We start from the raw sequence: 27,418 nt of genomic DNA on the forward strand, positions 1-27,418 counted from the left end.
AATATACTCCTTGGAGGTTGCTGTGAGCTGTGACAGAACAGCACTCTACCCAGAGCGACAGCTTGAGACTGTCTCAAAATAAATAAATAAATAAATAAGGCTCAGCACCTGTAGCTCAAGCGGCTAGGGCGCCAGTCACACACACCGGAGCTGGTGGGTTCGAATCCAGCCCAGGCTGCCACACGACAACTACTACAACCAAAAAATAGCCGGGCATTGTGGCGGGCACCTGTAGTCCCAGCTACTTGGGAGGCTGAGGCAAAAGAATTGTTTAAACCCAAGAGTTTAAAGTTGTTGTGAGCTGGGACGCCATAGTACTCTACCCAGGCAAAAGTTTGAGACTGTCTCTAAATAAATAAATTAATTAAATAATTTTTTTTTTTTTTTGTAGAGACAGAGTCTCACTTTATGGCCCCCGGTAGAGTGCCGTGGCCTCACACAGCTCACAGCAACCTCCAACTCCTGGGCTTAAGCGATTCTCTTGCCTCAGCCTCCCGAGTAGCTGGGACTACAGGCGCCCGCCACAATAATTAAATAATTTTTAAAATATACTCAAAACATATACAAAGACAAGGGAAAGCTTTTAATAATGAGCAATTTTATAATGCAGATTACAAAAAAAAACAAAGAACAATTAAAAGTAGTACTTAGCCCCTTCTTGCTATGAATCCAGGATTTAGGAGATGAACTGAATATTAAAAACTAAAACACGCTATATACAATAGCACATAGAGAATGAGAAGTATTTCCTTCCAATTGGACATCTTATGAATTGATATATGAATCCCATTGATTCACAAAATGCTCAAAACTCTTCTATTTAAAATCACCTGCACAGCCACACTAGAAAATTAGTCTCATTCTTGCACAACCAATTTCAACCTGGCTCCTAAAAATGTCTCATCAGACTTGGTTCTAAATGCCTTTGGTTGTTTCAAAACCTGAAAAATGCCTTCAAAAGATAAAGATTTCTGACCATGAAGGATATATAAAAGCATGGGCCACTAGTTCTGAAGGTCATTTCAGAAAAGAAATTTCAAGTATTTTGTACATTCCTGGAAAAAATATCATATATATAACATTCTTTTGGATGTATAAATTCTATCATTTTTAGAAAAAAGTCAACGTGCTCTATAGTCAGCCAGTTATCCTCTAAAGTAACAGGATAGAAATCTCCGTGCTGTCATGTGGTGGGACACTCTTCCTATTCTTCTCCTCCTGAGCACCTGTCCCAGAAAAGCTGTGTAAGGTCACTGACCAGATCCAGATCCAGGTGTAGTAGGCGGGTTCTGAAGGTGAAGCTTCAGTAGTTTCCGAGCTGGTGAGGGATCTAATTGTTGCATGCTTCTCTTCCCTGCAGAGAAAAGGGGCAAACAGTTAAATTTCAATTGGATTCACATAACATTTATTGAAAATATAATAGGTGGACAGTGTGTCAGACATTGAAGGGGATTACAATGACAAATAAGAGTCTTTGTCCTCACGGAGATGGCTGTCTGATAACAAAGTCAGCCATTACTACAATTACAATGTGATGAATAAGAAAATGAAGGTGTGTATAGCAAATCATTAGAGCTGGGAGGAGGTCAGAAAAGGGTATGGAGGAGGACTGTCAGTATCATTTAGTAGATCCTTGACAAATGAAGAGGGAAAAGGCAATGGGTACAATGGGTGAGTATTTCTTCAGTCAAGAATCTATCAAAACATGGCTCGGTCCCCGTAGCACAGTGGTTATAACGCTGGCCACATACACTGAGGCTGGCAGGTTCAAATCCGGCCTGGGCCAGCTAAACAACAATGACAACTGCAACAAAAAATAGCTGGGCTTTGTGGTGGGTATCTGTAGTCCCAGCTATTTGGGAGGCTGAGGCAAGCTTGCTTATGCCCAAGAGTTTGAGGTTGCAGCACTCTACTGAGGGGGCCATAATAAGACTGTCTCAAAAAAAAAAAAAAAAAAAATAATAAAAACTATCAAAACAATAGGTCATAGGGATTTAGTTCTTAGTCTACTGTGCTTCTGTGGAAATAATATCTAGAAATTTTCCATCAACTCTGAGTACCTACAGCATAATACTTTTTGTGGGAAGAAAAACAAATCACCTGACATAGGTCTTACTTTCTGGGGACAATAACCTGATAAAGGTTTTACTCCTTGGGACCATATTTTTTGAAGGGCAATTGGTCTCCCAATTGCTATAATATAAAGAAAACCCAAGCTCTGATTACTAAAGAGACAAGCTTACCAAGCTGTGCTGACATCTTCTGGAAGCACTGGGTACTTTCATTCATAAAGGCCTGCAGCTGCTTCACAGATCCTTGCAATTCATCCATCTGCACATAAAAGACAGCTGTAAGCTGCAACAGTCCACGGTATCTCAGATGTTCCTCAAACCCACCAGGCAAGCTTGTACTCAGGAGCTCTGGATTTGTTGTTCTTCCAAACTGGAATGCTTATGCCAGATACACTTTCTCCCGAGCCACACTCCTGTCTTCTCCAGGCTGCTCTCTACCCCAGAAAGCTGACCTGTATGACCTCTGCTAACAGGATGCCATGTCCTCTGGCTTCTGGTTAGGTGTGGCCAAGAGGGAGCCCAATTGGGAAGGAGCTGAATAGGTCAGGCTTGCTCCTGGAAGGCTCATCTTGAGTTAGCTACGTCCTTTAACTGAAAGTCATGGCTCCATCAAAGAGCCTGTGACTTTCTTCCCCCAGGTGCCACAATAACTGCGACTGCCTCTTTTTAGAGCTATACTGCCTCTAAACCCCAGGTTAATTCTCTAACTCTTGTAGTTCCCTAATATCCACACTTAATTTTTTTTTTTTTTTGGTTTTTGGCCAAGGCTGGGTTTGAACCCGCCACCTCCGGCATATGGGACCGGCGCCCTACTCCTTGAGCCACAGGCGCCGCCCAATATCCACACTTTCATACATAGCCTCTTTGAAAATAAACACTTGTTTAAAATTTTTGGGGCCAGGCTCGGCGCCTATAGCTCAAGCAGCTAGGGCGCCAGCCACATACACCAAAGCTGGCAGGTTCAAATCCAGACCCGGCTTGCCAAACAACTGCACCAAAAAAGCCAGGCATTGTGGTGGGCGCCTGTAGTCCCAGCTACTTGGGAGGCTGAGGCAAGAGAATCGCTTAAGCCCAAGAGTTTGAGGTTGCTGTGAACTGTGACACCAAAGCACTCGACCCAGGCAAAAGCTTGAGACTCTGTCTCAAAATAAATAAATAAATTTTTGGGGGACAGAGTCTTACTCTGTTGCTCAAGCTAGAGTGCAAAATATCATCGTATCTCACTGCAACCTTAAACCCCTAGGCTTAAGTGATTCTCCTGCTTCAGCCTCCTGAGTAGTTAGGACTACAGGCACTTACCACTATACCCAGCCCTTTTCTTTTTTTGAGATAAGAGTCTCACTTTGTCATACTGGATAGAGTGCTGTGGCATCATAGTTCACAGCAACCTCAAACTCTTGTGCTCAAGAGATCCTCTTGCCTCAGAATCTCAAGTAGCTGGGGTCTCACTCTTGCTCAAGCTGATCTCAAACTCCTGAGCTCAGGCGGGGCCTGTGGCCCAGTGGGTAGGGCGCCGGCCCCATATACCGAGGGTGGCGGATTCAAACCCAGCCCCGGCCAAACTGCAACGAAAAATAGCCGGGCGTTGTGGCTGGCACCTGTAGTCCCAGCTACTCGGGAGGCTGAGGCAAAAGAATTGCTTAAGCCCATGAGTTGGAGGTTGCTGTGAGCTGTGTGACGCCATGGCACTCCACTGAGGGCGATAAGGTGAGACTCTGTCTCTATAAAAAACAAACAAACAAACAAACAAAAACCCCAACTCCTGAGCTCAAGCGAATACCCACCTCAGGCTTGCAGACTGCTAAGATTTTAGGCATGAGCCACCCTGCCTGGCCAATTTCTTTTTCTCTTTTTTTGTATAGGAGCGGTCTCTCTCTAGCTCAGGATGGTCTTCTGGCCTCAAGCAATCCTGTCGCCTTGGCCTCCTAGAGTACTAGAATTACAGGACTGAGACACTGCACCCTGCCTAAACTCTTCTTGAATTACCCTGTTTCAAATGCCACCTGCTTTCTGTTGATACCTAGATTGACACAATACTAGACCCCAAATGTTCTTATGGTTCATTTCCTAAAAGTCTCTGTTCAAATAGCATCTCAGAGGGGCCTTCAAAAACCAAGCTATTGTATAGCAATCCAAAAACAAGAAGCAAAGGCTTCCCTAGATGAGAAGTCAGCAGAAGATCTTGGGATACATATAAAATCAGTGAATGGACACCCCCAGAAAAAAAACAACTCATACCAGTGGAAACAAACCAAAATGAGAAATTAAAATGACTTTTAGGGCGGCGCCTGTGGCTCAGCGGGTGGGGCGCCGGTCCCATATGCCGGAGGTGGCGGGTTCAAACCCAGCCCCGGCCAAATTAAAAAAAAAAAAAAATGTTAAAATGACTTTTAAAGAATTTTAAAGATGGATTATAAGGGAGCTCAACAAAACACAAGAAAAACAGAAACCCAACACAAATAAAAAATAATAATGCAGGAAATGAATAAAGAAATCAAATTATTTTTTGTTCATGTGATTCTTTTTTAGCTTAATAAAGACTCTAGGTTCTAGTTTGACTTTATTCTTTATTTTTTTGAAACACAGTTTTACTTTCTTGCCCTTGGTAGAGTGCTACAGCATCACAGCTCACAGCAACCTCAAACTCTTGGGCTCAAGTGATCCTCTTGCCTCAGTCTCCCAAGTAGCTAAGACTACAGGACAGGCGCCTGCCACAACGCCTAGCTATTTTTAGAGGTAGAGTCTCACTCTTGCTCAGGCAGTCTCTTTCTTTTTTCTTTTTTTGAGACAGAGTCTCACTTTGTCGCTATTGATAGTGTGCTATGGCATCACAGCTCACAGCAATCTCAGACTCTTGGGCTAAAGCGATTCTCTTGCCTCAGCCTCCCAAGTAGCTGGGACTATAGGCACCCACCACAACGCCCGGCTATTTTTATTTATTTTTTTTTGACACAAGAGTCTCACTATGTCACCCTCTATAGAGTGTGGTGGCATCACAGCTCATAGCAACTTCAAACTCTTGGGCTTAAGCGATTCTCTTGCCTCAGCCTCCCAAGTAGCTGGGACTACAGGTGCCTGCCACAACACCCAGCTATTTTTATATTGTAGTTGTCATTATTGTTTAGCTGGCCCAGGCTGGCTTTAAGCCCACCGCCTTTCAGTATATGTGCCTGGTGCCCTAACCGCTGAGCTACGGGCAGCAAGCCTGCCCAGCTATGTTTAGAGACAGGGTCTTGCTCTAGCTCAGGCTGGTCTTGAATTTATGAGCTGAGGCAATGTGCCCGCCTTGGCCTCCCAGAATGCTGGGATTACAGGCATGAGTCACCATGCCTGGCTTGGTCTCTAAGTCTTGAGCTCAGGCAATCCACCTGCCTCAGAAAGAAATCAAATTATTTAAAAAAAAAAAAAATTGGCTCAGCACCTGTGGCTCAAGCAGCTAAGGCGCCAGCCACGTACACCTGAGCTGGTGGGTTCGAATCCAGCCTAGGCCTGCCAAATAATAATGATGGCTGCAACCAAAAAAATAGCCGAGTGTTGTAGCGGGCAACTGTAGTCCCAGATACTTGGGAGATGGAGGCAGGCGAATCGCTTGAGCCCAGGAGTTGGAGGTTGCTGTGAGCTGTGATGTCACAGCACTCTACCCGGGGTGACAGCTTGAGGCTCTGTCTCAAAAAAAAAAAAAAAAAAAAAAAAATCAAGTAGAGTTTCTGGAAATGAAAAATTCATTCGAGGAAATATAAAACATAGTGGAAAGCCTTAAGAACAGCCTAGACCAGCCAGAGGAAAGAATCTCAGAACTTGAAGATATCTTTGAATTAAGTAAATCAAAGAGAAAGAACAAAGAAATAAGAGGAATGAGCAAAACCTGCAAGAAATACGGGATTATGTAAAGAGGGCGGACATAAGAATCCTAGTCATCCCAGGGTGAAGAAGAAAATACACAAGGGCTGGAAAATCTATTTGAGGAAATACTTGAGGAAAAATTCCCAGGCCTTGCTAGAAATCTGTACATCCAGATATCAGAAACACAAAGGACTCCTAGGAGAGTCATCACCAGAAGGCAATCACTATGACATAAAGTCATCAGACTGGCCAAAGTTAACACAAAAGAGGAACTCCTATGAATCGTAAGGCAAAAGCATCAGGCAACTTACAAAAGAAAATCTATCAGAGTAACTGCAGACTTCTCATCTAAGAACTTACAAGACAGAAGGGACTGGGGCCCCATTCTTAGTCTTCCCAAGCAAAATAATGGCCAACCTAGAATTTTGTATCCTGTAAAACTGAGTTTCTTAGGCTAGGCACGGTGGCTTACACCTGTAATCCTAGCATTTTGGGAGGCTGAGGCAAGTGGATTGCTTGAGCTCAGGAGAGGGAGAATAGCTTGAGCAAGAGTGAGATCCCCGTCTCTACTAAAAATAGAAAATCTGAGGCAAGATGACTGCTTGAATTCAAGAGCTTAAGGTTGCTGTGGACCATGGCACCACAGCACTCCACTCAGGGTGCCAAGAGTGAGACTCTATCTCAAAAAAAAGAAGGCAGGAGGTTCCTGTGGCTCAAGGAGGAAGGGGCCGGCCCCATATACCGGAGGTGGTAGGTTCAAACCCTGCCCCAGCCAAAAACTGCAAAAAAAAAAAGGCAGACCACCAACAAACAAATAAAAAAATGCTCAATGTCTCTAATTTCAGAGAAATGTAAATCAAAACCACAATGAGATACCACTTTACTCCAGTGAGAACTGCTTTTATCAAAAAGTCCCAAAACAAGAGATACTGGCATGGATGCAGAGAGAAAAGAACACTTAATACACCATTGGTAGGACTGCAAACTAGTACAACCTCTACGTAGTATGGAGATACCTCAAAGAACTAACAGTAGACCTACCATTTGATCCAGCAATCCGACTACTTGGTATTTACCCACAGGGGAAAAAAATAAGTTATAAAAAAGACAATTGGGGTGGCGCCTGTGGCTCAAAGGAGTAGGGCGCCGGCCCCATATGCTGGAGGTGGCGGGTTCAAACCCAGCCCTGGCCAAAACTGCAAAAAAAAAAAAAAAAAAAAAAAAAAAAAAGACAATTGCACCTGAATGTTTATAGCAGCATAATTCACAATTGCAAAGATATGGAAACAATCCAAACGCCTATCAACACATGAGTGTATTAATAAAATGTGGTATATGTATACCATGGAATAATACTCAGCCCTAAAAAAAAAAAAAGGGTGGCGCCTGTGGCTCAGTGAGTAGGGTGCCAGCCTCATGTACCAAGGATGGTAGGTTCAAACCCAGCCCTGGCCAAACTGCAACAACAAAAAAAATAGCCAGGCGTTGTGCCAGGCGCCTATAGTCTCAGCTACTTGGGAGGCCGAGGCAAGAGAATTGCCTAAAACCCAGGAGTTGGAGTTGCTGTGAGCTGTGACACCTAGGTACTCTATCGAGGGTGATAAAGTGAGACTCTGTCTTTAAAAAAAAAAAAAAAAAAAAAGGTGGCTCGATGCCTGTAGCTTAGCAGCTAGGGCGCCAGACAGCCACCCACATACACCAGAGCTGACAGGTTCGAATCTGGCCTGGGCCTGCCAAACAACAATGATAACTACAGTCAAAAAATAGCCGGGTGTTGTGGCAGCCAACTGTAGTCCCAACAACTTGGGACGCTGAGGCAGGAGAAATCACTTTAAGCCCAGGAATTGGAGACTATGAGCCATGACACCATGGCACTCTACCCAGGGTGACAGCTTGAGACTCTGTCTCAAAAAAAAAAAAAAAAAAAAAAAAAAAAATGTGATCTACTATCTTTTGTAACAACCTGGATGGAGCTAAAGACTATTCTTCCTTCAGTCTGTAATACTGATTTGGAAAAAAAAAAAAAAAAGACCATTCTTCTAAGTGAAGTCTTATAAGAATGAAAAAACAAGGGACAGTGCCTGTGGCTCAACAGAGTAGGGCCCAGCCCCATATGCCCAAGGTGGCGGGTTCAAACCCAGCCCCGGCCAAAAAAAAAAAAAAAGAAAAAACAAGCACCTCTCGTTCTCAATACTAAATTGGAACTAGGTGATCAACACTTAAGTGTACATATGAAAGTAATGCCCAAAACATGCAAATCTATAGAGACAGAATAAAGTAGATGAAGGGTTACCTAGGGCTGGAGGATTGGAGACAAATAATGAGCAACTGCTAATGATTATGGGGTTTCTTTTTAGGACAATGAAAATGTTCTAAAATTAACTGTGGTGATAGTTACACAATTCAGTGAATACTAAAAATCACTGAACTGTACATTTTAAATCAGGCGTATCCAACCTGTGACCCATGGAATGCATGCAGATTATTTGACACTTGTTTTGCTTATCTGTGGTATTGGATATCACAAAAGTATGCACAGACCTTTTCTTTTGCTCATCACCTTTCATTAGTGTTTGTGTATTTAGTGTGTGGCCCAAAATAACTCTTATTTTTCCAATGTGAGAAAGAAAAATAAAAGGTTGGACACCCTGCTTTAAATGGAAGAATTATATGGCATGTGGATATTTCAATAAAGCTGGTTATGGTAAAAAAAATAAAAAAAGATTATACCAGGTGGCGCCTGTGGCTCAGTCGGTAAGGCGCCGGCCCCATATACCGAGGGTGGCGGGTTCAAACCCGGCCCCGGCCAAACTGCAACCAAAAAATAGCCGGGCGTTGTGGCGGGCGCCTATAGTCCCAGCTACTCGGGAGGCTGAGGCAAGAGAATCGCTTAAGCCCAGGAGTTGGAGGTTGCTGTGAGCTGTGTGAGGCCACGGCACTCTACCGAGGGCCATAAAGTGAGACTCTGTCTCTACAAAAAAAAAAAAAAAAAAAAAGATTATTCCAAATTTACACAATTTACATGTACAATATTCCCCCCCTTACCCTTGCTTTATCAGCTCCTACCACCATATCTATAGTTATGTATTATTTTTTTTAATTATCTCTCCATGTCCCCCCAAGGTGGAGTTGAATATACTTATTGCATACATTCTCAAGGTCTCTTCATTTCCAAGGATTACAAGGTAGCAAAGCTGGATAACTCAACAAAATAAACATGAGCCCACTTACCACTAACTCCATACAATCAAAAACTCTGTTCTGGTTCTGTAATATTTTCTGGTAGTCAGGCTTTGTACTGAGAATTTCACTCTGTGAAGACCCATTATATGTCACAGATTCCACTCTTGTTTCAGTAGAGCCTCTAAAAACAAAACAAAGCAAAAGAGCTTTGAAGGAATTTTCTGGGAAAGATACCAAAGATTTTCTTAAGAAAAAACTTCCTATGAGACTGAATTAGTTTCTTCCACCCTACTCTTAGAGCGGCTCTCTTATTTATAAGAGGTTTGGAACAATTATCCAACATTAATGTTTTTATATCTCTGGATTCTAGGAAATGCTGGAAGCTTCAGGTCATTGACTCGATCTTTAATAGTAAGAGCCATATACAAAGACTATTTCTTTTTTTTGATAAAGAGTCTCACTATGTCTCCCTGGGTAGAGTGCTATGACATCGCAGCTCACAGCAACCTCAAACTCTTGGGCTTAAGCAATTCTCTTGCCTCAGACTCTCAAGTATCTGGGACCACAGGTGCCCACCACAATGCCCAGCAATTTTTTTGTTGTTGTTGCAGTTGTCATTGTGGCTTAGCTGGCCCAGGTCAGGTTCAAACCTGCCACCCTCAGTGGCTGGCACTACAGGTGCTGAGTCTACAAAGACTATTCTTTTTTTTTTTTTTGCAGTTTTGGCAGGGCTAGGTTTGAACCCACCACCTCCGGTATATAGGGCCGACGCCCTACTCCTTGAGCCGCAGGCACCACCCTCTTTTTTTTTTTAACAGTCTCACTTTGTCGCCCTCGGTAGAGTGCCGTAGCATCACAGCTCACAGCAACCTCCAGCTCTTGGGCTTAGGCGATTCTCTTGCCTCAGCCTCCCGAGTAGCTGTGACTACAGGGCAACAAAGTACAACTCTGTCTCTAGAAAATAAAAAAGAAATAAAAAAAAAGATCTTCTCTTGCCTCACATCCACCTCCACTGCTCCTTTTCATTTCTTTTTGTCCCAACAAAGGTCCTAGCCAGGAGCACCACCACCACCCTAAAACTGCTCAGAGGCCATGAACTCACTGAAAGCACTTTCACTAACATTCCTGGCCCAACCCTAGGTTGCCAGGTATAAGGCAGAGATGTGCCTGGCTTGTCCAGGATATGAAATGGCAGCCAAGAACACAGAACAAGGGCAATTCTGTTTTGGGCTGAAATTAATAACACCAACTCTCCCCTCCCTCATGTTCCATTTTTGGTCAGAAAGTGCTAAAATATACTTTATAAAGGTCTTGCTGAGCTGACTGGCCTGTAAGAAAGGATTCATCGGGGCAGCGCCTGTGGCTCAGTCGGTAAGGCGCCGGCCCCATATACCAAGGGTGACAGGTTCAAACCCAGCCCCAGCTGAACTGCAACCAAAAAATAGCTGGGCGTTGTGCCGGGTGCCTGTAGTCCCAGCTACTCAGGAGGCTGAGGCAAGAGAATCGCTTAAGCCCAGGAGTTGGAGGTTGCTGTGAGCTGTGTGATGCCATGGCACTCTACCGAGGGCCATAAAGTGAGACTCTGTCTCTACAAAAAAAAAAAAAAAAAAGAAAGGATTCGTCATTCAATTTGTGCTAACAGAAATGAAATAAACTCAGACAAAACTCTTAAAGGTAAAAAGACAGCTTATTTCCAATTCACAGATCTAACCTGGATAGTATTTCTTCAGCCTCCTTCTGGTAGCGCAGCAAGAGCTGATCCCAAGTCTGACTTTCTACAGAAAACCTATAGACTCAGAAAAAATTCAGTTGATTTTTTTATCATCTCATTCTAAATCACTCAAGACAATAAGTATAGAATCTGGTTATAAAATTCAAGTTGAAAGGGCATAAAGGATTAGAAAGCTTGACCCATTCAAAGAATATTAATTTAATCACATGAAACGTGAGTTCTTAAAATCAAATTAACATCCTTATTCCCCAGACTCCACACTATGAAACTAGGCATGAGTACAGTCTACAAAAATCTCAATAAATAGCCTTCTAGCTTCTGGTACTGATGTATGTGCACTAGTACTGACTCTCTGAACACAATGTTTAGTAGTCATTTTTCCCAGGTTTAGTTATTTTCTCCAGATGGAGAATGACTGTAGATTTTCTAACAGAAGTATTCATTTTCACTTACTTGTTTAAGTATTCCTTCATCTCAGCCACTGATGCTCCCAGAGACAAATCTGATGCTTTTCTGGGAAATAGGTAAGATCATCAGATTAACATGAAACTTTCAAGGAAAACTTGATTTAGTATAATGCTTTAAATAACTTTAATAGCAATAGAATTCATAATTCTTATCTTTCAACAAATACTTACTCTTGGACTCTATCTCACTTTTGCACTAGGTAATAATTTTTGAAATTGTCTTTTTATGTTCTATTTCTCTCATCAACTCCAATTTACACCATAGCCAGATTAACCTTTCTTAAAAATATTCCTTTTAGTTTTTTTGCTTAAGAACTCTTGTGACTTTCGGGCGGCGCCTGTGGCTCAGTGAGTAGGGCGCCGGCCTCATATGCCGAGGGTGGTAGGTTCAAACCCAGCCCCAGCCTAACTGCAACAAAAAAATAGCCGAGCATTATGGCGGGCGCCTGTAGTCCCAGCTGCTCGGGAGGCTGAGGCAAGAGAATCGCGTAAGCCCAAGAGCTGGAGGTTGCTGTAAGCCATGTGACGCCACGGCACTCTACCCGAGGGTGGTACAGTGAGACTCTGTCTCTACAAAAAAAAAAAAAAAAAGAACTGTGACTTTCTACTGCATACAGAAGAAAAGTCAAAACTCCTTAACTTGGCACATAAAACTGCCTGTGTTCTGGCTCCACCCTCCTCACCAACTTTTTGATTCCTACTGTCACCCAATGGCTCAGCTGAGCTGGGTGATTAATTTTAATGGAAAATAAGAAGGCACCGAAATGCCAAAATATTACAGAAGTACTTGGTATTCTACCCATCAGAGACAAATCAGTTATGTTACCATTTACATTTTTCTACTAATGCCTGTGACACTCAGCCTCTACCACTTCTAGTTGAGATGCAGTTGTCTATGCTTAAACACACTTCATTAAGAGATGCTATGTTGTTGGGCGGCGCCTGTGGCTCAGTCGAGAAGGCGCCGGCCCCATATACCGAGGGTGGCGGGTTCAAACCCAGCCCCAGCCAAACTGCAACCAAAAATAGCTGGGCGTTGTGGTGGGCGCCTGTAGTCCCAGCTACTCGGGAGGCTGAGGCAAGAGAATCGCTTAAGCCCAGGAGTTGGAGGTTGCTGTGAGCTGTGACACTGTGGCACTTTACCAAGGGCAACATAGTGAAACTGTCTCAAAAAAAAAAAAAAAAAAAAGAGAGATGCTATGTTAAGCTAAAATATTTTTCATTTCCTGACAACCAACGTCAATCCTAAGAATCTGTGGAAAAGTAGAAAAATACATTATCTACTTAAAGTTCAGGATGTAAGCCCAAGTGGCATGATTTGTTACAGGGTAGGAATGAGGATTGGGGATGTTAGCCTTGCCCCTGTTGAGAAACTTCCAAGTTTTGGAAGATTTTTAAATTCCTGCTAATATTCTTGTTTGCCAAGAGCCAAAGAACACAAATTTCACTCATTTTGCATGGCAAGCAAAGATCTGAACAATACTTTTCTTTTCATGGCATGTTCCTTCTCATCATTCAGGTCTTACAGGATTTTGTCCAAAGGCTAAACCACTCGAGGTCTTCTCTGAACACTCCAGCTAAAGCTGCTCACCATCAAGTCCCTACGGTATTTACTGACTTCCTAGATTACTACTATCTGTGAAATCATTATTTTTATGCATTTGTTTGTTTCCTCTATTACAATGTATGACAAGAAAGACCTTGCTTGACTTATCTATCACTATATTTCCAGTACCTAAAAAGGACTGGGATGCTGGATAAATGTTTGTTGAGTGAATGAACAACTTTCTCATTATAATCAAAAGTCTTACTTCAATTATAATTTAGGACAAAAGGGGAACTACTACCTGTTTGAATCTTCAAAACATTTTTGTAGAGTTCCATCACTTTCTAGCCTATCTGCAAAATGCTTCAATTCTTCAGAAAGAGAAGATACTAAAGAAAACAAATTTATAAGTTATAAGATAAAGAAGATACACATTTTCATAATGAGCTGCTGAGAAAAGTGTAACATACTTAAGGTGGTCCCAGCGCTAGGGTCCCCTGTTAAATTTTGGCCATCCCAGCCCCCCAAAATAGTATGACTATACAGCAAAAATTTATTTTATTCTCCAGTAAGTATAGATAAAATGGAAGACAACTCTTCTTTGGCATTTATAGATAAAATGGAAGACAACTCTTCTTTGGCATTTATGATAAGTAGTTTTATAAATGATGAGTGAAAAAGCATTTTAAGGCTGAGTGTGGTGGCACATCCCTATAATCTTAGCACTCTAGAAGGAGGAAGTGGATGGATCACTTGAGCTCAAGAATGGGAGAGCAGGTTGAGCAAGAGTCAAGATCCTGTCTCCAGGCTCAGTGCTGGTAGCACAGTGGTTACGTCACTGGCCACATACACCAAGGCTGTAGAGTTTGAATCCGGTCCGGGTCAGCCAAAGAACAATGACAACTACAACAAAAAATTAGCCAGCCACTGTGGTGAGTACCTGTAGTCCCAGCTACTTGAGAGGCTAAGGCAAGAGAATCGCTTAAGCCCAAGAGTTTGAGGTTACTGTGAACTGTGATACCACAGCATTCTACCGAAGGTGACACAGTAAGTCTGTCTCCAAAAAAAAAAAAGAAGAGAAAAAAAAAAAAATCCTGTCTTTAGCAAAAATAGGAAATACTAGCCGGGGGTAGTACAGAACACATGTAATGCTAGCTACTCAGGAGGCCAAGGCAAGAGGATGGCTCAAGCCCAAGAGTTTGAGGTTGCTGTAAGGCATGATGCTATGGCACTCTATCAAAAGCAATAGAGTGGGACTCTCTCATAAAAAGAAAAAGAAAAAAGAAAGGGCCTGGTGCAGTGGTTCACGCATATAATCCTAACACACTGAGAGGTTGAGGCAGGTGGATTGCTTGAGCTCAGGAGTTCAAGATCAGCCTGAGCTTAAAAGTAAGACTCGTCTCTAAAAAAGCTATTGGGTGTTGTGGTGGAAACCTGTAGTCCCAGTTATTCAGGAGGCTGGCCCAAGAATTTGAGTTGCTGTGAGCTATGACACCATAGCACACTACACAGGGTGACAGAGTTAAGACTCTTTCCAAAAAAGAAAAAAAGAAAGGCAGAAAGAGAGCATTTTAAAAGGTGTTATCTGCAGGCTGGGCGCAGTGGCTCATACCTGTAATCCTAGCACTCTGGGAGGCCAAGGTGCCTGAGCAAGAGTGAGACCCTGTCTCTAAAAATAGCTGGTGTTGTGGCAGGTACCTGTAGTCCCAGCAACTCCGGAGACTGAGACAAGAAAATCGCTTAAGGGCAGCGCCTGTAGCTCAGTGAGTAGGGCGCTGGCCCCATATGCCAAGGATGGAGGATTCAAGCCCAGCCCCGGCCAAACTGCAACAACAAAAAAAAAATAGCTGGGCGTTGTGGCGGGTGCCTGTAGTCCCAGCTGCTCGGGAGGCTGAGGCAAGAGAATCATGTAAGCCCAAGAGCTGGAGGTTGCTGTGAGCCGTGTGACGCCACGGCACTCTACCAAGGGCAGTAAAGTAAGACTCTGTCTCTACAAAAAAAAAAAAAAAAAAAAAAAAGAAAATCGCTTAAGCCTAGGAATTAGAGGTTGCTGTGAGCTGTGATGCTACAGTACTCTACTAGAGGTGAGAAAGTGAGACTCTTGTCTCCAAAAAAAAAAGGTGTATCTGCACTGATATTTCATTCTTTCCAAGAGATTTGATAGACTGTTTATCACAGCTCAATTTACAATTGCCAAAATGTGGAAACAGCCTAAATGTCCACCAACCCAGGAATGGATTAACAAGCTGTGGTATATGTATACCATGGAATACTATTCAGCCATTAAAAAAGATGGAGACTTTATAACCTTTGTATTAACCTGGATGGAAGTGGAACACATTATTCTTTTTTTTTGTAGAGACAGAGTCTCACTTTATGGCCCTCGGTAGAGTGCCGTGGCCTCACACAGCTCACAGCAACCTCCAACTCCTGGGCTTAAGCAATTCTCCTGCCTCAGCCTCCCAAGTAGCTGGGACTACAGGTGCCCGCCACAACGCCCGGCTATTTTTTGGTTGCAGTTTGGCCGGGGCCGGGTTTGAACCCACCACCCTCGGTATATGGGGCCGGCACCTTACTGACTGAGCCACAGGTACAGCCCGGAACACATTATTCTCAGTAAAGCATCACAAGAATGGAGAAGCAGGAATCCTATGTACTCAATTTTGATATGAGGACAATTAATGACCTAGTATATAGTGGGGTGGGGTGGGGGAAGGGCAGAGCAGAGAGATAGTGAGAAGGGCGGGTGGGGGAGGAAGAGCAGAGAGTGGGAAAAGAGGGAGGGGGTGGGAGAAGGAAGAGCAGAGAGAAGAAAGGGAGAAGGGGGGTGGGGGAGTCACACCTTTTGGAGGAAAGACACAAGTATAAGAGGGACTTTACACCTAACAAATGCAATCAGTGTAACCTTGTTTCTTGTACCCTGAATGAATCCCCAACAATAAAAAAAAGAGAGAGATTTGAATTGCTGGCACTGAAGGGAAAACATTACAGAAGTCAAGCAAAAGGCAAGCATGTACAGGCAGTCACTGAGTTACAAACATCCAATTTATATACAACTTGCTCTTAGGAATGGAAGCCATAACAATTAATAGGTAAATGTACCTATTTCAACTTTCATACAAATTCAACTTAAAAACAAACTTATAGAACCGATCTTGTTCATAACCCAGGGACCGCCTGTAATAAGAAACATTGGAGGCAAATAAAAAATTATGGGCATAAGGTGAAAATAGGTCTCTGCTAGACTTGATGATTCTGCTAATAATCCCTTAGGAAGAATGCAGAGGGGAAAGGTTATGTTAATTACCTACCAAGATAACCCTGAAGTATTTAATTATGTGATGGTGCGATTCTCAAATAAACAATTTCAAGTGGTAAGTAGCCTGAGTTCATGTATTTTCTAGGTCTTCTAGTTGAGGATTTCTGATCCTAGATGATTGCATATTTTTATTATGAGGAAAATAGCTATTTCCTATAAAGTTGAAAATTGATTCCTGGAAAAGAATATGTTTAACTGATATCAAAGACAATCAGCTAATAATTTACTTACTATATAATGAGCTCCTACTAATCAATTTAAAAAGGCCAGCATTCCAATTTAAACAAATGAGCAAAGATATGAATAGATAATACATAGAAAATTAAGAATAGCTCTAAAAATAGGAAAAAATGCTTATCTTCTTCATAAGAAAAAGGAACATAGATTAAAACTATAAAATATTGGCTCGGCGCCTGTGGCTCAAGCGGCCTAGGCACCAGCCACGTACACCTGAGCTGGCAGGTTTGAATCCAGCCTGGGCCCGCCCAACAATGATGGCTGCAACCAAAAAATAGCCAGGCATTGTGGCAGGCGCCTGTAATCCCAGCTACTTGGGAGGCAGAGGCAGGAGAATCGCTTGAGCCCAGGAGTTGGAGGTTGCTGTGAGCTGTGATGCCACAGCACCCTACATAGTGTGATAGCTTGAGGCTCTGTCTCAAAAACAAAAACAAACAAACAAAAAACTATAAAATATCTTCTATCACCTATAAAGGAGTAAGAAAATCTAAAATTTTAATGAAACCATGCTGGTGAGAATGTGAGAAAATAGATACTTGGCATTTATTGCTGGTGACAGCTGTAATAAACTGATAAAACCTCTCTGGAAGATAATATAGTAATTCCTATCATTTCATTTGAATGAGTTAATTTTGATCCTAAGAACTTATTTTAAAAAAAAAATACTCCTAAAAGCCTACTGGTAAAGAATTGAATAAACAAATATGATGCACTTATATAATGGAATATTACAATATGTGGCTACCAAAATGTCAAAGCAGCAGCTCTACAACTCTGATATGGAACAATCTATTAGGTTAAAAATAAAAAAAGACAATGTATAGAATAGTACACAGTTATTCACATGAATTTTATGAATATTTGGAAAAGCAGTATCTCTCCCAGGATACACAAGAAATTGGAGCTGCCTCTAGGGAGAGGAGCTGAGACTAGGGTTTGGAGTAGAGAGGAGGATTATATCTCACTTTCCTACCCTCTGAGCTTCATAAGCATATATTCTTGCAATTAAGAATAAAAAGAAGGTGGTGCCTATGGCTCAGTGAGTAGGGTGCTGACCCCATATACTGAGGGTGGTGAGTTCAAACCCAGCCCCGGCCAAACTGCAAAACAAAAAAATAAATTAAAAAAAGGATAAAAAGAGAGCTCGTTTTATAAGGCAGCAGCTTCTGTAAATGGGGATCCTACAAATGAGGCTTTGGCTCCACGGAGTCAAATCTCACTCACTTATTTAGCAACTTACCTTTGGCTCTAAAACTTTCAACACTGAAGCCTTTAGAATCCCTTAGGAAAGGTTCAAGTTTCTGAACAGAGAACTAAATAAAGAAAAATATTTTCAGGACAAAAACATCTTTCAGGCCAGTACTAAATTCATGCAACTTTCTGATGTTTAACAAATATGAAACTAAATCGGAATTTTTTTTTTTTTTTTTTTTTTTTTTTGTGGTTTTTTTGGCCGGGGCTGGGTTTGAACCCGCCACCTCCGGCATATGGGACCGGCGCCCAACTCCTTGAGCCACAGGCGCCGCCCCTAAATCGGAATTTTTATACCTGAGACTTTTCATATAAAACAAATAGATCAGGGGAAAAAAAAACCTGTGCATTTTGATTTTTGGTTCAGGAAAAGATGATTGTATTCACACAAATTACTAACTTATCTAAACTGAGGCAAACACCAGTTAGCAATATAACACACAATATAACTTTAATAGAAACCTCTAAAGCATGGGTCATATATTGATTTAGCATGTAGCTGGACCATAAATGTCCATGATAATTTAGATTATGACCTCTACCCATTTAAAATTCCCATTATCTACTGCCAGTGGGGAAAAAGGACACTATATTAGGGAAATCTCTGCTAGCTGCTCAGTTAGCAGCAACATCACCAATGGGATTAGTAGAAAGCTCAAGTCAGAGAGAAATCAGCTGCTGGGATTAAATCCAGCTTTTAAATTTATTCCACCCAGACAGAAACATCTTTTAATCTTTAGAGATCCTCACATACTGTCAATGTGTCTTAGAGGTCACTGTAACAGTTAAAAAAAAAATAATTACCCAATCCTAAGAACCTCACCTGGAAACTGGAAAGCAGAAGAGAGCCAAGCCGTTTGCTTTCTGCTAAATTGACGCTGATGGACCTGCTGAGCTCTAACATAAGATATTGTCACATTTAAGGAACTGGATCCTTACCCAGTTAATAGAGAAACAAAACTGAAAAATCTCCTCCCTCCTGATGCAAATCCAACTTAAGGCAAGAAGCAGCCTTGTCTGATTAAAGAGAGAATTCCAATTTTTCCAGGACCACTGAGGAATGACCTGTTCCCATTTGTGCACCCAAACTTAAAAAATAAAAAAGTTGTTGACCAGGTGCCATGGCTCACACTATAATCCTAGCACTATGGGAAACCAAGGCAAGTGGATTGCCTGAGCTCAGGAGTTTGAGACCAGCCTGAGCAAGAGTGAGACCCCATCTTTACTAACAATAGGAAAACCTAGCAGAGCGCCATGGCAGGTACCTGTAAGTCTCTGCTACTTGGGAGGCTGAGGCAAAAGGAATGTTTGAGCCCTGGAGTTTGAGGTTGCTGTCAACTATGATGACGCCACCCAGAGTGACAGAGTAAGATTATCTCCAAAAAAAAAAAAAAAAAACCCCAAAAAAAACTGTTTTAAGAATATGTATATAACCTTAACATTTTGTTTTGTTAACCAGGGTGGATTAAAAAAAAAGTTATTTTTTCTTGATGATTCATATACACTATTTGAAGAAAGGATATGGGAACATTTGAACATTTTTATAAGACAGTAACTGCAATATGCCTTAAACATATTAAATACATTGTCTTAAGAGTCCTCTTATAAACTCTGTGATTTCCATTTTACAAAGAAGGAAAGTGAAGCTCAGAGGGGAAATGACTTGCTCAAAGCCAGAGATTGATGGAGCCAGAATTCAAACCCAAGTCTGTCACTAAGATAAATGTTTTTCCCACACATTGCATTTCTATAATGGCCTAATAATAACATTAGCAGCTAATATTTGTTAAACAGTTGCTATATAAAAGCATTTGATTAAATGCTTTGTATACCTAGTGGCTCATGCCTGTAATCCTAGCACTCTGGGAGGCCAAGGCAGGTGGAATGCCTAAGCTCACCAGTTTGAGACCAGCCTGAGCAAGAGATCCCACCTCTAAAAATAGCCCAGAGTTGTAAAGGGAACATGTGATCCCCGCTACTTGAGAGGCTGAGGCAAGAGAATCACTTGAGCCCAAGAATTTGAGGTTGCTGTGAGCTACAACCCCATAGCACTCTATCAAGGTTGACAAAGTAAGACTCTGTCTCAAAAAAAAAAAAAAAAAGTATGCATACCTCATTTAACTTTGAGGCAAGTATCTTAATTATGTTTTATTATTTTTATTTATTTATATATATTTTTTTAGAGACAGAGTCTCAAGCTGTCACCCTGCATAGAGTGCCGTAGCATCACAGCTCACAGCAACCTCAAATTCTTGGGCTTAAGAGGTTCTCTTGCCTCAGCCTCCCAAGTAGCTGGAACTACAGGTGCCCACCACAACACTCGGCTTTTTTTTTTTTTTTTTTGGTTGTAGTTGTCGTTGTTGGGCAGGCCCAGGCTGCATTCAAACCCACCAGCTCCAGTGCATGTGGCTGGCGCCCTAGCTGCTGAACTACAGGCACTGAGCCTTATTATTATTTTTTTGAGGCAGAATCTCAAGCTGTTGCCCTGAGTAGAGTGCCATAGCATCATAGCTCATAGCAACCTCCAATTCTTTGGCTCAAGTGATCCTCTTGCCTCAGTTTTTCTATTTTTAGTCGAGACAAGGTCTTGCTTTTTGCTCAGGCTGGTCTCGAACCCGTGAACTCAAGGTATCCAACCACCTCGGCCTCCCAGGGTGCTAGGATTACAGGCATGAGGCACCATGCCGGGCCTGTTTTATTGTTATTATTATTTTTTTTTTAGATAAAATCTCGCTCTGTCATTAGGCTAGAGTGCCGTGGCATCATTATGGCTCATTGTAACCTCAAAATCCGGGGCTCAAGAGATCCTCCTGCTTCAGTCTCCCAAATAGGTGGGATTACAGGCTTGTACCACTATGCCTGGCTAATTTTTAATTTTTTATAGAGACAGTCTTGCAATGTTGCTCAGGCTATCTTACTTCTATTTTGATGATACATGATAACACTGAGACACAAAGGCTATATGGTAATAGGTAATTGCCCAAGGTCACAAAGTGAGTTATTATACTGAATTGGGTAGTTTATTTTACATAATTATGCCACTGGATCCTCAAGTAAGATGTAGTTACTGCTTTTTCAATTATGCCCATTTAAAAACAATTATATGGCAAAGGAAGTTTGGGGGAATTATAAGAGCTACATGTCTCTATTTGACTTCTGCCCACAACTGGCTGTTTTTAAAGTTCTCTTGTCTCCTCTCTTAACTATCACCACCATTAGTGAAGAAAAATATGATAGGCCGGGTGAGGTGGCTCATGCCTGTAATCCCAGCAATCTAGGAGGCTGAGGTGGGTGGATTGCTGCGAGACCAACTTGAGCTAGAGCAAGACCCCATCTCTAAAAATAGCAGGGCATTGTGGCAAGCCCCCATAGTCCCGGCTACTCGGGAGGCTGAGTCAAGAGAATCACTTGAGCCCAAGAGTTTGAGGTTGCTGTGACCTATGATACCATAGCTCTCTACTGAGGTTGACAAAGTGAGACTCTGCCCCCACCAACCCCAAAATAGAAAAACAGAATACTTTCTGCCTTATAACCAAAGAACTTGGCAGGTAGCCAGGAATAACCAGGTGATAACCATCTTATTACATTGGTGATTTTTTTGTTATACAGAATTTTAAGTCTAAATGCTCTGGCATAGAGGGGAGGGGAAGGCTAATCTTGAGGAAGCACTGTTTCCTCAGCACATCTAGGGAGTAAAGTGCATGGGCACTATGGCAGCAATTTTCTGATGTGCCAAGTGGCTGTTTTTAACCAGATGTCCTTCTACACATCAGACTATCTGGAAGTAAGATAATAACTAAGAGTAATCGCCAATAGTTTAACATTTGACAGTTATGTGTCAAGTACCGTGTTATGTATCAACTCACTTAATCTGCGCACAATCCCTGTACAATAAATACTATTTCACCCTCTTAGGGTAAAGGTTAAGTAATCTCCGCTCAAGAGCACACCACCAGGGCCTGGCCTCTGGGAAGCTGAAATGGGAGGATCCCATTCAGCTCAGGAGTTGGAGACCAGCTCAAGCAAGAGCAAGACCCTCTCTCTATTAAAAATACAAAAATTAGCCCTGCCTTGTGGCTGGCATCTGTAGTCCCAGCTATTCAGGAGGCTGAGGCAGGAGGATCCCTTGAAACCAGTTTGAAGTTGTTGTGAGCAAGGCTGAGGCCATGGCACTCTAGCCTGAACAACAGAGTGAGACACTGTTCCTCCCCCCCCCCACAAAAAAAGCACACAGCTAGTATGTTCTTCTTGAACTTCCACATCACACATTATGATGCTTACTGAGATAGTTACTATTGTAAATTCAGACAAAATGACACAAATCACATTCAAACACAGCATCCTGAGATACGAGGTTTTCACTTTAGGTGTTTCTATGTGCATCTTCCCTCTGAGGTATTTCCAGTTATAAAGGCTAAAATCAGGTTATCAACCGAAGCACCTTCTGTTTCACTTTAGGGTATGAGGCAGAAAGCCACAAGAAGAATATTTTTTTTGAGACAGAGTCTCACTATGTTGCCCTCAGTAGAGTGCCGTGGCATCACAGCTCACAGCAACCTCAAACTCTTGGGCATAAGCGATTCTCTTGCCTCAGCCTCCCAAGTAGCTGGGACTACAGGCATCCGCCACAATGCCCGGCTATGTTTTGTTGCAGCTGTCATTGTTTTTTATCTGGCCTGGGCCAGGCTCGAACCCACCACCCTCGGTGTTTATGCCTGGCACCATAACCACAAAGCCCAGCTATTTTTTTTGTTGCAGTTGTCATTGTTGTTTAGCTGGCTGGGGCTGGGTTCGAACCCACCAGCCTTGGTGTATGTGGCTGGAGCCATAACCACTGTGCTATGGGTGCCCAGGCACAAAAAGAATTTTTGTTCTTTTTCTAGGTGCAGTCTCACTGTCACCCTGGGTAGAGTACTGTGGCATCATTGTAGCTCACAGCAACCTCAAACTTTTGGGCCGGAGCAATCTTTTTTTTTTTTTTTTTTTGAGACAGAACCTCAAGCTGTCACCCTGGGTAGAGTGCTATGGCATCACAGCTCACAGCAACCTCCAATTCCTGGGCTCTAACAATTCTCCTGCCTCAGCCTCCCAAGTAACAGGCACCACAGGCACCGGCCACAACGCCTGACCATTTTTTGGTTGCAGCTGTCATTGTTGTTTGGCAGGCCTGAGCTGGATTTGAACCCGCCAGCTCAGGTGTATGTGGCTGGCGCCTTAGCTGCTTGAGTCACAGGCGCCGAGCCTGAAGCAATCTCTTGCCTCAGCCTCCCAAGTAGCTGAGACTACAGGCATACACCACTATACCCAGCTAGTTTTTCTATTTTTTGTAGTGATGGGGTCTGGCTCTTGCTCAGGCTCATCTTGAACTCCTGAGTTTAAGCAATCTACCCACTTTGGCTTTGCAGAGTGCTAGGAATACAGGGGTTAGCCACTGCATCCGGCCAGGAAGGATTTTTTTTTTATTACCCTGGGTACAGTGCGTGGCATCACAGCTCACAGCAACCTCAAACTCTTGGGCTCAAGCGATCCTCTTGCCTCAGCCTCCCAAGTAGAGACTACAGGAGCCGACCACAATGCCTGGCTATTTTTTAGAGATGGAGTCTCGCTCAGGCTCAGGATGGTCTTGAACCTGTAAGCTCAGGCAATCTACCCGCCTTGGCTTCCCCAAGTGCTAGGATTACAAGTGTGAGCCACCTCACCCAGCCTAGGAAGGGATTTTTTTTTAATGTCTCTCATGCTTGCAGAACAATTAGAAATCAGAATGTTTGTGGCAGCCAATCATATCATCTAAATAGCAATAATACTGAACGCTTACTAGAAGTTTGACAACAGTACTTATAAATGTAGAATATCCCCACAAGGTAGATAGTTTTGTCTCCATTTACAGATAAGGAAACTGAGGCTCAAAGAGGTAAAGTAATTTGTTCAAAGTGACATCTATTCTGCACACTTTCTGCCATACCTGACTGCCTCTTATCTGAGCTGGAACCTCACTGTCTTATGTAATAGCACCCCACCTGTGATGCCCTGGTGAATGGGATGCAATGACTTCCGCCGGTTCGTTCCTTTCATACTTGCTCGCCGCCAGGATTGCCTCCTGTCTTGATGATGGGTAGATTGCTCTTGTGGAGACAAACGAAGGGACCTTGACTGAAGTCCTTCCTGGTGGCTGGGATCACAACTTCCCCCTTTTGTGAGGCTAGAGTCAAGGTAAATTCTTTCCTTTGAAACACCTTGAGTCATCTCCGGGTAGGCAGATGATTTAGTACACACTTCCACAGAGCTGAGACTTGATTCCAATTGATGATCATGAGTCTTAGACATCACTGGTTGTTCTAGCATTTATTACAAAAAAGTCAAAATACAAAATTCAAACCCACCACAACTAAGTATCTGTGCAAAAAGGTGGAAAAAGAAAATGAAAATGTATGCCCCCAGATCATGGAAACATTGAAGAAGCATCTCTACAAATACATAACTATGTAATTCCAAATCCACCAGGAGCCAAGAAAAGATTTGAATATAGCTCAGAAGCCTAAATCCAAGGCAAGAGATACTGAATTTCACTACAGTACTTACCTTCCATAATCTCTGATCTAGTCACTGAAGTCATCTTGGGTGGGGAACTCTGAAAAGAGGAAAATGAAGTGATCTGTTCTTCACATTTTAGCTCCACTCTCAGTGGAACAGCACCCACATAGGCCTTGTGCTTTCCAGCCTCTCTGAAGTGCCCTCACTGACCTCCTCCACAAAGAATATCTATTAGTGGCCAATATCTCTTCTTCTGAATTTCTACAGAACTTATGGCTAGAAATATTCACGTCTCCCTTAACACACACCGTACCTTATTTCCCAATTATTTCGTGTTTAACTCATTCCTAATTTGCTAATTCATTGATGACATTATGACCTACTTGGTCTTCCAAACTAGAAAAAGCTTGTTATCCTTTATTTATTCTTAGCTCTCCAGATCCAAAATCCTATCCATTCCACCATAAGTCTCTTCTCTAAATCTTTTCTTCATTCCCACTTCAGTTCTCACAATTTCTGCTCCCCTCTTCCACTACAATTCTCTCCATTAGTTTTCCTACATCCAATAGCTCTTTTCCAATCAATTCTTTAGACACATGCAGAGATTTTTCTACCTTCCTTAAGCTAGTCCCACCTATTTCTGCTCTCTCCTGCCACTCCTATTCCTTGTACTATTTTTTTTCTTTTGAGACAGAGTCTCAGTTTCTTGCCCCTGGTAAAGTGCTGTGGCTCATAGCTCACAGTAACCTAAAACTCTTGGGCTCAAGCAGTTCTCTTGCCACAGCCTCCCAAGCAGTTGGAACTACAATTGCCCACCACAACATTCAGCTATTTTTAGAGACAGGGTCTTGCTTTTGCTCAGGCTGGTCTTGAGCTTGTAAGCTCAGGCAATTTACCAGCCTCAGCCTCCCAGAGTGCTGGGATTACAGACTTGAGCCATCGTGTCCGTTTTTTTTTTTTGAGACAGTCTCATACTGTGCCCCTGGCATTTTTAATCTTCTCTATGGGTAGAGTGCTGTGGTTTCCTAGCTCACAGCACCTTAAACTCTTGGGCTCAAGTGACCTTCCTGCCTCAGCCTCTCAAGTAGCTGGGACCACAGGCAGCCACCACAATGCCCAGCTAGGGTCTCACTTTATCACCTAGGCTGGTCTCAAACTCCTAGCCTCAAGTGTTCCCTTGACCTTACCCTGTGGAGTAACTGGAATTGCAGGTCCAAGCCACTGCACCAGTCTCCCTATACTATTTTTGAATCTTTGCACACATCTGTCCTTCTAATTGTAAAACTTTCCAACCACTTCTCTTTGACACAGTTGGTAGCTATACACTACACCCCTTGGTCTCCCTAGCATGTATCTCCCCAGCAAAACCAATTAGTATTCTAGTGTCTGTCACAGACAACTGACTGAAAGAGGGCAAGGACATGACTGCGGCATTGTTATCTTCCATACTACCCCTCCTTTCCAGCAGAACTCTGTCTGTGGGGGTGCTTAGTATAGAAAAATGAACATAACAGAAGAACATGGAAAAGGTAACAATGAGGAGTCAAGGATCTCAGTCCTCACTGTCCTTATGATTGTATCATACAGACTGAAGTCTGGATAATAACAGCAACAACTGTCATTTGTTGAGAGTTTACTATATGCCAAGACTTGTGCTATGAAAGCATCTTACTAGCATCATCATCCCACCTGATCCTTTCCATAACTCCATAAACACTACTAACTGAAAGGTGGTCTTACTAATAACATGTCTAACAAGAAAATAAACTATCAAACACAAAACAAGAGAAACAAGTTCACAGTACAACTATCCTTTGTTTAATTAAAACACCTATGACCTAACTCCTTATCACTAAGAGTTCACAGCCTTGAACAGACAGGAGTGTGAGCTATCCACTTCTGTACCAGATCACTTTTGCTATAAAAAAGAAACTAATTTCTGTTATCAATCTGTTATATGAGAAAAAAAAATCCAACACAGTAGCTTCATGCCCACTTTTGTTAACAATACCGTGATGCAAACAAAGGGAGGGGAGGCACACTGTTGCCCTTTAAAAACACTAGCTGCTCTTCCTGAACTGCCCCACACTTTCTCCCTTCCTTCTTACCGTGGGACCTCTCTCAATCTCTCTGTGTCTCTTTCTTTCTTGGGAAAATAAAGTTTTTTTTTTCTTTCCTTTTTTTTTTTTTTTTGAGACAGAGTCTCAAGCTGTCGCCCTCAGTAGAGTGCCTTAACGTCACAGCTCACGGCAACCTCAAACTCTTGGGCTTAAGCGATTCTTTTGCCTCAGCCTCCCAAGTAGCTGGGACTACAGGCGCCCGCCACAACGCCCGGCTATTTATTGGTTGCAGTTGTCATTGGTTAGCAGGCCCGGGCCGGGCTAGAACCCGCCAGCCTCGATGCATGTGGCCGGCGCCCTACTCAGTGAGCTACGGGTGCCGAGCTAATTTTGAGAATTCTTTCTCCACCCGCAAGGAGCACCTAATAAATTTCCACCCTTTCACTAACTACATTTTGCAGATAGGAAACTGAGGTTCAAAGGGGCAAAAAGCCTGGCCCAAGACTGTTACACAGCCAGCCCGGGGGCAGAAGCGAAATTCGAGCCCAGCCTGTACCTCCAACCTCTCCCAGGCCCTTAACCACTTTTCTGAAGTCTAGTCCGCTGCCTCTGCAGACAGTCCCCTAACGAGGAGCGTGGCTCTCCCTCGGGTTTTATTTCACCTGGGAGGTCTAAGCGCTCCCGGTACCCGCGAGTGTCCGCTGTCAGGGGCAGTGGGAGCAGCGATTCAGGCTGGGCCCAAGGGGTAAGACGCCAGAGGCTGGTGCGGGGGAGAGCAGGGTCATATTAAGGGAGAAGTCTGAAACTTCCTGACCTTAGAGCGAGCCTGTGCAGTCCCGGGCCACAAGTCGCCCTCCGCGGCCTCAGCGGCCCCTTGCGCTACCGCGGTGGGTCCACCCCGGAGCAGGTAGGGTGTGCGGTCCGCCACTTACGCCAGTGTCGCCTGGTCCAAAACTCCCGCCAACCGAGGGCGCATGCGCAGCCTCCGGTCCCTCGGGCACGCGCACGCGCACGCACTACGCCCATCTCCAGCGATGCGCATGCGTACGCCGGGTTCACGGGTTTTGCCGGCTCCGCCTCTCTTATTTGAGTCCTCTGCGGTCCCCAAGGTTATGTCACCACCTTCCCCCCTACTCCTCTCGCCATAATATCGAGTCCTTTTGCTCCCGAGAGTCCC

At 43.1% G+C, this 27,418-nt stretch overlaps 1 protein-coding gene across 5 annotated transcripts; it reads right to left on the reverse strand.

Annotated features, from left to right (window-relative positions):
* Positions 1 to 579: 579 nt before the first annotated feature.
* On the reverse strand, positions 580 to 27,288 carry DSN1 (DSN1 component of MIS12 kinetochore complex). Of its 5 annotated transcripts, none has more exons than XM_053573575.1 (11): positions 27,056 to 27,288; positions 24,230 to 24,278; positions 23,668 to 23,772; positions 18,474 to 18,547; positions 17,640 to 17,712; positions 13,145 to 13,232; positions 11,284 to 11,343; positions 10,810 to 10,884; positions 9,147 to 9,279; positions 2,244 to 2,331; positions 580 to 1,354 (listed from the first exon to the last, which is right to left on the reverse strand). In XM_053573575.1, exons 2-11 carry the CDS (start codon positions 24,261 to 24,263, stop codon positions 1,251 to 1,253), a joined length of 834 nt encoding a protein of 277 aa, XP_053429550.1. In that variant the 5' UTR covers positions 24,264 to 24,278; positions 27,056 to 27,288; the 3' UTR covers positions 580 to 1,250. The 5 variants fall into 5 exon arrangements, with proteins under 5 accessions (XP_053429550.1, XP_053429547.1, XP_053429549.1 ...); XM_053573572.1 differs by having other exon boundaries at positions 23,668 to 23,985; XM_053573574.1 differs by having other exon boundaries at positions 23,668 to 23,985; positions 27,174 to 27,264.
* Positions 27,289 to 27,418: the final 130 nt, after the last annotated feature.

Source organism: Nycticebus coucang, chromosome 21 (assembly GCF_027406575.1).
Source record: "Nycticebus coucang isolate mNycCou1 chromosome 21, mNycCou1.pri, whole genome shotgun sequence".
Taxonomy (NCBI): domain Eukaryota; kingdom Metazoa; phylum Chordata; class Mammalia; order Primates; family Lorisidae; genus Nycticebus; species Nycticebus coucang.

Coding starts and splice junctions, on each gene's coding strand:
- DSN1 (XM_053573572.1), bottom strand. CDS start 24,263: ATGACTTCAGTGACTAGATCAGAGATTATGGAAG. Junction 13,233..17,639: donor TGAAAGTTTTAGAGCCAAAG/GTAAGTTGCTAA, acceptor TGTTTTCTTTAG/TATCTTCTCTTTCTGAAGAA. Junction 9,280..10,809: donor GCTGAAGAAATACTATCCAG/GTTAGATCTGTG, acceptor TTTTGTTTTTAG/AGGCTCTACTGAAACAAGAG.